Below are 13,374 nucleotides of genomic sequence, written 5' to 3'. Positions count from 1 at the left end.
ACCAGTGAAGAACACGCCCTATCAGTTAGTTGTGAAACTCTGAACCTAGCTCACTAGGCAGCCTCGAACTAATTTCTGGAGAGGTACCACATATGTGCAGTTGACTGAATATGTTTTGGTGTAAAAGTGAGTGAGTTTAGAAGTGCCTCGGAAATCGTTTATTTGCAAATTCGCGAGTGTCAGACTTCAAAGTATCATTACATTTGTGGGAAGACAATTTTATGAACTTGAAATAGTGCTCGATATGTGATGGCTAGAATTCGAGGACGAGACTGTCCTAAAGCTTGTTTTTTCCTTGATTTTTCTATTAAAAGACAAGGTGGCATCCCATTATTTCGAGACTTTGATGATAATAGCGCTGAGATTTTCCTGCTTGCCATTTCATTATTCACAGTCGACTGTATGCTCGTACGTAGCCACGACCGGCGGAATGAAGCCCAGTTGGGATATCGAGACAACTTTACAAGACATGTGGTAAGTAAATCTTTAGGCAGTCAGTTAGGAAAGTGGCAAGTATGCTGGACTTTCTCTTCACGAGTTAGTCAACGTAGTCCTTCACATGCAACAATTCGCAGGAACAGGTTGGGCCGTTGGCATATTCAGCACAGTAATGTGACACAGCAGGAACCCTCCTTATGTCACACTAATTAATTAATTAGTTAAGTAGTGGGGTAAAATTTATCCAGAAGGGATTTGCTATAGTAACTCTCTGAACCCACCATTCGTAACAGCTTTCAATCGTGTGACAACAATCAGGGCGATTTACAGCTTCTTATGAAAAGCAGCCAACTTGTCCCTGCCTGAGAACAGTGTTCACAATGAGGCTGAATTGCGGTTGACGCAGTTTTATAGAACAGTAAGCAGTTAACTTTAAATAAGCTTGCTCATTCTGTTTCAATTTCTGCGTCTGTTATGCTACAAGAATTATAAGTGCTTTATGAACGGTAGCGATTAGCCGCCAACAAAGAGATTTCTGTCATGAGAATGGAGAAACAAGTTATAAAATTCACTGATTCGCTGAAGTTACTTGTCACTTTTTGAGGTTATGGTCACTAACAAACTCAACGTAACAAACACCAAAATAGTTGAAATTTACGACAACTCAGACAAGATACAGTGCTGCCGAAAGGGAAAACTAAATGGAACACCATTAGATAGTTATAAAATACGTCACAGAAAATATATTAAGCATGAAACTCGTAACTTCCGAAAATTCTTAGTGTTATACCTTTATTCACACAGATATAAACTGCAATTTGGTGTTACTGATTCTTGAACTAAATTAAACCAATGGCATCATACGAAATACGTTTTTCACGACACTTAGAAAATACAGTATACATATAAAGAAAAAGCAGTCAAGAGTCTTGGTACAACACGAAAAACTTTAGGAACTAGGTTTTCAAAGCGAATTTATGTCACAAATATGAATTTACTGGGACGCTAAGGAAATACCGGAAATCGGCTCATGTATGAAACTAAACATGCGAAGTGCATACATTTTGCAACTGACAGATTAAGTGGCCCCTCCTATATTACAATGGCAAAGATGAACACTGTAGCATTAGTTTGTTCCATAAAAAACAACAAAAATCGTGGAGAAGAATAAAGCATTTCTTCCATATGAGGCGGATAATAATGCTGATTTGGAATGAAGAGGGAAAACAAAGTCAAGAAGAAATTTTATTTGCTCTGACAAACAGAGTTTCTAGAGTATTGTTGACTGGAAGTTTACCTGCTGCATGAAGATAATAGGCCACCACACATAATGGTTGAGGACTAAAATAAAACAGACATATATTTAATTTTTTATCTTGTATTCGTTATTGTACATGTATATGTTGTACAATAGTACAATAGTACTGTCGAGAGATTCCGTTTACGCTTTACATAACTGAGCAGTGTGTGCAGCACGGACAAGTAAGTGATTTGTAGAAAATGCGACAATACTCTTCAAGATGTGTATTAGAGAACCACTGCAAAGGGAAGCAAGAATAAGATTTAAAGTCCCGTCCATGATGTGTTTATTAGAGTCAGATTTGTCGAGGATGGGGAAGGAAACTGGTCGTTTCTTTTCGAAGGAACCAGCCCTGCATTTATCTTAATTAATTCAGTGGAACAATTGAAATCTTAATTAACGATGGCTGGAAGAGCGATTGACTCAGGAATATGAGTCGAATATTTAAGCTACAGCGTCACCTCGCTCAGCAGAATGAGTGTGTACGGGAATGAAGCTGAATGGTACGTTGTTGGCCTCGATGCTTGGGTCGGATAAACTATCAATAGATAATAGAAGTGGATTTTCTTAATAATATGTTGTTGTTGTTGTGGTCTTCAGTCCTGAGACTGGTTTGATGCAGCTCTCCATGCTACTCTATCCTGTGCAAGCTTCTTCATCTCTCAGTTCCTACTGCAACCTACATCCTTCTGTATCTGCTTAGTGTATTCATCTCTTGGTCTCCCTTTACAATGTTTACCCCCCACACTGCCCTCCAATACTAAATTGGTGATCCCTTGATGCCTCAGAACATGTCCTACCAACCGATCACTTCTTCTAGTCAAGTTGTGCCACAAACTCCTCCCCAATTCTATTCAATACCTCCTCATGTAGATCTACCCATCTAATCTTCAGCATTATTTTGTAGCACCACATTTCGAAAGCTTCTTTTCTCTTCTTGTCTAAACTATTTATCGTCGACGTTTCACTTCCATACATGGCTACACTCCATACAAATACTTTCAGAAACGACTTTCTAACATTTAAATCTATACTCGATGTTAACAAATTTTTCTTCTTCAGAAACCCTTTCCTTGCCATTGCCAGTCTACATTTTATATCCTCTCTACTTCGACCAACATCAGTTATTTTGCTCCCCAAATAGCAAAACTCCTTTACTACTTTAAGTGTCTCATTTCCTAATCTAATTCCCTCAGCATCACCCGACTTAATTCGACTACATTCCATTATCCTCGTTTTGCTTTTGTTGATATTCATCTTATACCCTCCTTTAAAGACACTGTCCATTCCATTCAACTGCTCTACGAGGTCCTTTGCTGTCTCTGACAGAATTACAATGTCATCAGCGAACCTCAAAGTTTTTATTTCTTCTCCGTGGATTTTAATTCCTACTCCTAATTTTTCTTTTGTTTCCTTTACTGCTTGCTCAATATACAGATCGAATAACATCGGGGACAGGCTACAACCCTGTCTCACTCTCTTTCCAACCACTGGTTCCCTTTCATGTCCCTCGATTCTTATAACTGCCATCTGGTTTCTGTACAAATTGTAAATAGCCTTTCGCTCCCTGTATTTTACTCTTGCCACCTTCAGAATTTGAAAGAGAGTATTCCAGTCAACATTGTCAAAAGCTTTCTCTAGAAACGTAGGTTTGCCTTTCCTTAATCTAGCTTCTAATATAAGTCGTAGGGTCAGTATTGCCTCACGAGTAATATGCTTCTAATTAATCTCTTCTTGATTCTTGGTCGGTGCCTTTTCTCAAGTCTCTGAGCCCTTTTACAATACTGCTATTATTTGGATCCAGGTGGAAGGACGATGTCTTTCCTATCGTGAATAGCTTAAGGGGCCCTTCAATAAATTCTGATTAGAAATGTAATTTACACCAAGACGACAGGGTCACAAAGATAAAGACGATGTCATTAGCTCCAAAAATGAGAAACTAGGTACACTAAATGCATAAATTCTCAGTTTGCAAATTCTGAACAAGATCACGGACATTCACGTCTAAAATCGACACGAACAACAATCCTCGACTATGGTTTCAGTGGCTGTCCTAATAACTTTCCTCACTTAGTGCAATGCAATGCACCTATACAGCCTATGGCACTGCTGATACGAACTACAGTAGTGAAGCAGAAAGTTATTTCTTAAGGCTAAGCGACAGCGGCCGCTGAGCATACCTGGAAGTTCTTGCAGTTGATGTTAAATCCAGAGTGACTGCGCAGGAATTGCTGCACAGCTCCGACATCGCCCGCGTCGATCAGATTGAAGAACTCGCGCTCACTCTGCTCTAGGGACGGCAGTATGATACTCCGGCGCGGCTCCTCTGCAGCTCGCTGCAAACAGACCACAACCACGTACCAGGAAATTCCTAGTTCCATCAAGGCCAGTGTAAATCTTCACCAATGGAAAAATGCTTAATGAAATCGTAGAAGCACCTTGTGAAGACTTCGTTATTTTGCGATAGATATATATATTTATGTTGTTTTTTTTTCATCTGTTCATATATCTTTGATGTTGTAGCGCATTTTTATTTTGTCCTGTAATACAGAGATAAAAGTTGTTTTCTAGATGTAATATGTAACTGGAAATTATTTCTTTTTTGTAAGTATATAAATATGTTTAGAGTTTATTGATTGTGGAAAGCCTTAATTTTTTTTTGTTTATCGTTTACTGTAATAAGTTTGGTAGAAAATAGTTGTGTAAAGATATATGTAATTTACTTTGGTGTTGTATAAACTGTGGGCGAGAGTATTGAGAGAGAGAGAGCAATATCGATAGTCGATCCAACAAAGCGGGGGTGTGTGTTGTTGGGTAGCTAGAGAGGAGGACACATGATTTACTGTGGGAGTCGTGACTTTTACGAGCTGGTGAAGATTGAGTTTAGTGGCAAGCGATGTACGTTTTTAATGACTGTTTCGTACCAGGACGTGATATGATAATAGCGAGTGTAGAAACTGGGCGAAGAAAATACTGAGACTGTGCCGTGAAACGAACTATGACAATGCAACGGAGAATGGACGGTATTGTAGGTCTGTGTCTGTGAATTAAACTGCACTTGTATTTTGACTGTGTTTTCGTTCACTCAAGTACTATGAACTTATGTATTTATTCGCGTTTCGATGAACCACCGGACGCCTATAATCAGTAACAGTTGTTCTGAACTTACGCGAACTGTCTATTGTGTGTGAGCACATTCCCGCCCAGGACGCTTTTCCGCGATCGCGGCACTCATAATACGAATTGACTTTCTACAGAATTCGCGGTCGGCAAGTTTTATAAACTGTGTGTGGCATAAGTAAATTTAAATTGTGTGCGCCAGAAACATTAAAACTGTGCACATACGGACATCTGTAACAGCAATTACATCGACCAGCCTGTGGCCTGTAAAACGCCACTGTAATCAGATTTGCAGCTTAATGAATACCACCGCCGGCCCAATTACGAGGAAAAAATCATCAGCTGCAATCACACGACCGTGGGAGCAGATCTCAGCGTTTCACCAGGACCAGCCAGCTGCCGTCGATGACGCGACCATCATCACAACACGCAAGATAAGATTAATTAAAAGCAGCGCTCTCCTCTCAAAGACTCAAAATTATTGCAAACAATTTTAATTTGTAATTTCTTTTCCTTTTGGCTGACATTCACATAACATTTGTCTTCTTTAGAATAAAAGAGTTCTCCACGAAGTGGTGTGTTCTATGTAGACATTGTTGACTTTCATTAGCAGTAGCCATTTCCCTTTTAATTATTTCCATTTTTTTACATTTTAAATTCGCTGCCGCTGCATGTGTATTTTTTATAGCTTTTGGAGGGTATGTGTCTAAATTCGTGTGCCATAACATTTACCAGAAGTATTGTAATGCTTTGCTACTTGGACAAGGGCGCCCGACATTTATTTCTTAAACGTCGACCAATGACAGTGAAGCTCGCTTGCTATTGGTGCTAACGTTCTATAGTGGGTAATTCAAAGGTGGGTAGCTGTCAAACCACACGAGTTGTAATTACTTTGAATGAGAGTCGGAGGCGTGTAAAATTGTGGGTTCATCACTCAACTTTGGCTTCTAACAGAAGCAAATTTTTTTTTCAGTGTCCTTAAATCTTATTTAATATGGTTATTCTATGCTAAACTGGGATAAATGCACGGTCAGATATTGTGTTGGGAAGTAAAATTTGGAGAAATGTCTATTTAGATACGACTTGATTTTGACTGCATTAGTTAACACGGTACTTTTCGGGTATTTTGGCGATATTTAGTGACAGGGTAGAATCGCAGTCGTCACAACCTCAAAGAGCATGGGAAAGTCGATCGGCCTGTCTACAGCTAGAAATGTCCCGAAGTGAATGCGTGCAATTAGCAAATTGTATCAGAACGAACATTCGCGAAGCTTCGCAGCAGTTTGTGTCGGAAAACTTATCTGGCGTTATTACTTACGCAATGCTCCATCTCTCTTTCCCTCTCGTTTGTAAATCTACACCGTTACCAATAAGACTCACCGCGGCGGGTAGCAGTCTCAACTGGAAAGTAACGTTTTGCGGAAGAGCTTGTGACCATGTCCGAACTCTGCTCTTTGCTGGACGTATTAAGTCACCGTATGGTGAAAATAGTTCAGGTCCACCAATTTCGTTAAAAATACTACTATCGGTAGATTTAATTTCAGTATGTTTGAAAGGGTCTGTCTCATTTGCCATGACAATTGTCAAGAAACTTTGCCCATAAATGTGAATGAAGTTGCGAATTTGTTAAATGTGCTCAACCTATGTAGTATCGATATAACATATTCTTTGTAAGTCTGCTTTTGAGACCACAGATATTAGTCAGTGAGGTTACTTCATTTGAATAGAGTAGCAGGTTGTGTGTGTTGGACAGTTTGACCATGTTCTTGGTCTGAAAAGGATGGAAACTGATTTGCCGTATAGTGGAGGCGGTATCATTTAAAAAGGGATTTTGTTAGATTATGTTTTATGAAAAATTATTGATGAGACTGTGTTAGTGGAAGAATGATAAAACCAATTGTTAAGCTAATTATATATATATATATATATATATATATATATATATATATATAGTGTGATCAAAAAGTCAGTATAAATTTGAAAACTTAAATAAACCACGGAATAATGTAGATAGACAGGTACAAATTGACACACATGCTTGGTAAGACATGTGGTTTTATTAGAACCAAAAAAATACAAACGTTCAAAAAATTTCCGACAGATGGCGCTGGACAGCAAAACTGCTACCGTGACGGGTGAGAGGTACGCCGATATGTTACAGAATCACATCATCCCCAGCCTGGCTGATAAACACCTGCTGGAACGTACGATGTTTATGCAGGATGGCGCTCCACCCCGTATTGCTAGACGCGTGAAGGATCTCTTGCGCGCGTCGATGGTGATGATCGTGTGCTCAGCCACCACTTTACCTGAAGTCGCAAGTGTATAGTGATCGACCGACATCTCTAGGGATGCTGAAGGACAACATCCGACGACAATGCCTCACCATAACTCCGGACATGCTTTACAGTGCTGTTCACAACATTATTCCTCGACTACAGCTATTGTTGACGAATGATGGTGGACATATTGAGCATTTCCGTAAGGAACATCATCTTTGCTTTGTCTTACTTTTTTATGCTAATTATTACTATTCTGTTCAGATGAAGCGCCATCTGTAGCACATTTTTTGAACGTTTGTATTTTTTTGGTTCAAATAAAACCCCATGTTATGCCAAGCATGTGTGTACCTTTCCATTTACATTATTCCGTGATTTATTCAGTTTTCAAATTTATACTGACTTTTTGATCACCCGATATATAAAAAACAGTGTAGTTTCTTATTGTTACAACATTACATATGGTTGAAGTTTGCTGTAGAAATATTGTAATGCAACATACGGTTTTGTCTTATAGTTGAAACAGTGTCAAGGAAAGTAATTGTACACAGGAAAGCTATTAACAAATATTTTGCTTACAATGAGAACTTTATGAAAATGTGCATTGTTGTCATGACTTAATGAATCATGGTTAAACTTGGAGCCTTGTTATTTATCAGTCGTTAAGATTAGTTCCACATTTTCGTTTACTTTCATGACTGTGTTTGTAAACTCTCATTACACATCACGAGTTGTGTACTAAGAAGCTTTTTTATGAAAGTCGGTATGATGCCGTCTTTCATTGCACACCGTAAGTCCGACAAATGATATGTGGTTTTGGACAGTCGGGGTAGTAATCCTAATAGTGACAGGTTGCAGAGCAGACGAGGTTCCGTGAGCACAGATATGCCAATAACTTCAGTTACCATCAGAGTTCATGTTCATTGTAAGGCACAATGATTGTCAGAGTGTATTTGTGAAAATAATATTTTATTAGTTCAGAGACTAAAATATTTAAGTAAAATGCTATCTTGTGATTTTTCAAGCAGTTTTTTTTCAGGAAGTCAGATGCGTTAATTTTTATCTTGATTTGTTCTGTAATTACAATAAACGTTCTGGTACAGCGATTGTTTACAAGACTAAGAAGAAGACTAGATATATTCAGGGTCAACATCTGAATGTGAAACATTTCGTTTTGCAGTCAGACAGCATATGTAAATTTTATTGAAAACGGATTGCTTTCTCGCAGACGAATTGTTTGATTTACAGCCTAGCGTTGATTTCGCATCGTGTAACGTGAGGATCACATATTTCCATTCATAAATAAATTTTCATGTGGTTCTCTTGCCCTGGACTGAGATTTACGTATTCCGCTATCAAAAATAAGTATTATGCATTTCTCAGATACCAACCTGACACTTACAAACACGAGTCTAGAAACATTACAAATTACCTATACTTTTAATAGAATTCTCTAGGTACTTGAGGCGCCACGGTGTGACCCAAGAAAGAGTATATGATCGCTGATAATTTCAATACACATAAACAGTTTATCAGATGGGGTGGGAAACACATCACATTTTTCGCTGTCGAGACTGTTGTATACAGAGGTTTCAGAAGTGATAGTCAACAATTCACATATGGAAAGTACAGGCCAAAAGCAGCTAAAAACCTCCAATAAACATGAGTCCACAAATCAACCGTTGTCGAGATACAACTCATTTTCTGTTGCAGTTCATCAGTGTCTAGGAACACACGGCATCTCTAAACATTAAAGTATGTGTTCGAAATATTGTCCACGCGTCTGAATGCGACATGAAATCGTCACTGAAATGAGTAGCTAATCCTCTCCGGCAGTCCTAGGGAATTCTGTAAATGCTGGAAGGCTGCTTCGATCCGTAAGCGTAATTCCTCAAGAGTGTTGACCTCGATAGCGTAGACCAGGCTTTTGACATACCCCGCACACAGAAATCCATGGACTTTAAATCTGGAGACCTTGGAGGCCATGGCACAGGCCGTTCTCTACCTATCCAATGTTGACCATACATCCGAGGCAGAAGCCGCGCGCTCGTAGATCAAAATGTGCTGGGGTACCGTCATGCATGAACCACATGTTCAGGCGTTGGTTCAGTGGGACATCATCATGTACACCTGGAGGTTCAGACCGCAGAAACCGTATGTACTGCTGTCCGTGGCAGGAAGTGTGGTCCAGTTATGCGGTCTCTGAGCAGTCCTGTCCAGACATAAGTGCATGTCTGCGTAACTGATTGTGAGGCCGATACGGCATAGTGGAAAGAGAAGCGGTTGCGCATGCATAAACAGAGAGTCGATCCCAAACCTTACGATACCAACGTAAATACTGTGGCATCCAGGTTCATTTACAGTTAGTTCCCAACTCGAATTAATGCGATACCTCGGCACCGATTGATTTGCAGAGCCATGTTTATTGGAGCTTTTTAGCTACTTTTGTCTCGTACTTTCCAAGTGTGAATTACTGATCATCACTTCTGAAATACCATGAATAGGAAAATATTGCTGCCGGATGACCATAAGGAAATGCAGAAGGAATGGGTTAGCATTTCCACATGGTGTAGCGAATGAAAATTCTCTTTAAACGTTGGTAAATGCAAGACAGTGCACATAACAAATGGAAAGAACCCGATTGTGAGCTTAATAGTGAAATTCTGGAGCCTGTAACATGTTTTAAATGCCCTACCCGATAAAAAAAAGTGAAGCATCCACAGGGGGAGGAGGAAGCTAAATGATACTTCACGGGATGAGAGGGTATGTGATGTTATTTTAGCGATTACAAAACAGAGTCATATTTACAATGAAGGTGATAGTAAGAGCCTACTTATCAGTGTGACTGATCTGGAAGCATATATTGATTCGGTTAGGACGGGTACCATAAAGCCATTGTAGGCAAACTGGCCTGCAACTGTTGTAACTGGCACTGGATGCTGGCATTGGGACGGAGTTGACGTCGCAGACAGTTCATAGATACACGTGCCATGTGTACTGTCCTATTGAAAAATGGCACCAAAGTACTATCACAAGAAAGGTAACACATGAGGATATATGATGTCTGTGATGTCCCGTTATACCATAGGAGTTCCATCAATTACTATCAGCGGACCCGGCCGTTGGTGGCCGAGCGGTTCTAGGCGCTTCAGTCTGGAACCGCGCGATCGCTACGGTCGCAGGTTCGAATCCTGCCTCGGGCATGGATGTGTGTGATGTCCTTAGGTTGGTTAGGTTTAAGTAGTTCTAAGTTCTAGGGGACTGATGACCTGATATGTTAAGTCCCATAGTGCTCAGAGCCATTTGAACTACCAGCGGAACCTAAAGTCCTAACCAATGGCTCCCCACACCATAACGCCAGGAGTAAGACGACTGAGTCTCTCCAAAACATTGGAAATGGGATCTCTCGCCAGGTCGCCGCCATGCTCACCGACGATGATCATCTAGGATAGTGCATCGCTGAACACATTGCGATGCCATTAATGATGCTTCCTGGGCACAGAACCATTCCAAACTTAGCTGCCTGTGTTCTGGTGATAACGGCATCCTACGTATGGGACAGTCATTCCCTAGTCCGGCTGCTGCTGGTCTCCGACCAGTGGTACTAAATCACGCATAATGCTGCAGGGAGCCCTTTACTTGTTCTCGGATATTAGACGCAGATATGCAGGCGTTACGTGTGCGTTGCTTGGTGTGCGGTACGGCGACCCTCCCTTAAGGTGGTCATACATGGTCAATCGGAACATTGTTGATGAGTTTGATGCCTTCCCGTTCCCATGCAGTCCAACATCGGACCACTTTCACATCCAAATGCCCCAGAACCCTGGCTACTGCACTGTTCGACCTGCCAACCAAATGAACACCCCTTTCAAACCATGTCTGGTGCTAATAATGCTGCCTCATACGAGTATGCTGCATCTCTGGGTCCTTCACAGTGAATAAGAGCAAAACTGGTGCACTCTTGTGGCCGTCGTACCTGTCACAGAGAACTGCAATTATAACTGTTTAGATACCCGTCTAAGCTGTCTACTTGTACTAATATACGGTAACATCCGTCCATGACTTCTGCGTCCTTCATTTTTTGTCGGGCAGTGTATTTAGCGTAACACTCTGAATTAATATGAAACAGGACGAACCAGTAAAATCACTCATAGAGATGGCGAATGGAAAAGTCAGATTTCTTGGAAGCATTCTGGTAAGGTGCGGTGCGTCTGTAACGGAAATCGTGTACAAATCACTAATACGACCAATGGTGGAGTGAGACTCCAGTGTTTGAAGTAATTATCAAGTAGGGATGATGACAGACATCGAAAGAGTGGAAAGAATGTAGAAACGCACTGCTAGGATCGTAATAAGATGGTATAGCCCATACGAAAGTTTAACAGAAGTTTTCAGGGGATGCTGAATTGACAAAGAAGGGCGATGACGTACTCACCATACACAATGGTGAAAATTTAGAAAACAGGAATTCGAAAAAACTGTGTTACAACGCTGATGCCTCCATTGTATATCTCGCCCAGGTTTAGTGACAAATACAGGGTGTTCGTAAATTCCCATTACAAACTTCTAGTGCTTATAGAGGGGAGTGAGTACGTAATAATTTCCGTGCTACAGCCGTGCGAGGTAGGTATGCGACAGGGTAGTCATGGTGGGGCTGGTTACTTTGGATCAGTTGGTGGCATTCTTCGTCTATCCTACCTCTCTGACCTGGTTAGAGCCTCAAGTGTCTGCGAGTGCAAAATGGTAGAGTACACGTTGCTGAATAGATTGAAATGATCCATCTGTACGGCGAAGTTCATCTAATGGACGAGTTGATCGTCACCTTTATCAAGGTCGTTATCCACAACGTACGACTCCATTGCATACCATTTTCGCCAGTATTACGCAACGGTTTCGAGGAAGGGGTATTTCAGCCTTCAGCAGGCGTGACAGTGGTGCTCCAAGGACATGCCGCACACCCGAATTGGAAAACGCCGTACTGCATCACGTTGAAGAGAACGTGTCAACGGGTACACGAGCAACTTCTTTGGCTATTAATGAGTGGAAATATAAAACAAGTGATATACTGGGTCGCTGTTACTTGTAAAAGTGGTCGCGTTATCAACGTGCTTTCAAATGGCTGTAGCACAGAAACGGTACGTTTCCGGATATGGGTTCCGATTCAAAATATTTCCTACTCACTTCCCTCTACAAGTGCTAGTAGTTTGAAATAGGAATTTCGAAACACCCTGTAGATCAGAGGGATTAAGGTATGCAGTGAGGTATACGGATGTTCATTCGAAAGGAATAACACCGAAATTCGCCAATAGTGGTTAGAAGTACTCGCCACTGTGTATTATACAGTATCTTGAGAAGTAATACTGTAGAAATAACTTCATATTTCACTGCAAATGGCGTTTATTGCGCTAAAGCAGCAGTGATCCTTTGTCATCCGAGCGGTTTGGTCATCCCGCAGGAAGCAATTTGCAGACGCCCACAGAAAGAGACGTCACAGCCTTACTGACAGCCGACCAGGAAATCCGAGAGAAGCCTCAGCAACCGTGGAGCAGGTGTCCCCTGCAGATACCGGAGCTAACCGCGTAAGCCGGATAGCTCAGGCCGCTTACCAGGTGCGGGGAACGGACTGCAGAGATGCTAATGCAGCTCAAGGGCCAACTGCTTCGTGTACTATGTACGCGGATAGACGCTACGATCCATCAGGACGGTAGGCAGCAGAACTTATGGCTCACACAGGGTGACTCAAAAACAAAGAACAAATTTCAGTCGTTTATTATAGAGAAACTGTAAAAGATAGAAACACTTTGTGCATGTCACTGGATAGAGGAAGGTTCAAAGGTTTATGTTCGCACAGACACTATACCATTCACTCAACATGCGTTGCTCGAGAAGCATCAAAACGGCAGTCCATTTCATTCCACACACGAATCAAGAGGTACCAGTTTATTGAATCGACAGCTTCAACAATTCTATTTCTCAGCTCTTGAAGAATAACTAGGAAAAAGACTCTGTCTTTTATATTGTTGGTGTTGTGGTCTTTAGTCCAGAGACAGGTTTGATGCAGCTCTCCATGCTACTCTATCCTATGCAAGCTTCTTCATCGCCCGGTACTTACTGCAACTTACATCCTTCTGAATCTGCTTAGTGTATTCATCTCTTCGTCTCCCTCTACCATTTTTACCCTCCACGCTACCCTCAAATACTAAATTGGTGATCCCTTGATGCCTCAGAACATGTCCT

At 41.1% G+C, this 13,374-nt stretch overlaps 1 protein-coding gene across 1 annotated transcript in view; it reads right to left on the bottom strand.

The window, feature by feature from the left end:
* LOC124777518 (short transient receptor potential channel 4-like) overlaps positions 1–13,374 on the bottom strand; it is a 268,299-nt gene that overhangs the window by 243,645 nt on the left and 11,280 nt on the right. Inside the window, exon 2 of the mRNA XM_047252967.1 lies at positions 3,919–4,074. Within this exon, the coding sequence (XP_047108923.1) occupies positions 3,919–4,074 (156 nt within the window). The remainder of the gene's footprint in view (positions 1–3,918; positions 4,075–13,374) is intronic.

This window comes from Schistocerca piceifrons, chromosome 1 (assembly GCF_021461385.2).
Source record: "Schistocerca piceifrons isolate TAMUIC-IGC-003096 chromosome 1, iqSchPice1.1, whole genome shotgun sequence".
In the NCBI taxonomy this organism is placed as follows: domain Eukaryota; kingdom Metazoa; phylum Arthropoda; class Insecta; order Orthoptera; family Acrididae; genus Schistocerca; species Schistocerca piceifrons.
The sequence above is the reverse complement of the archived record's forward strand: the minus strand, read 5'-3'. Positions and strand labels throughout refer to the sequence as shown.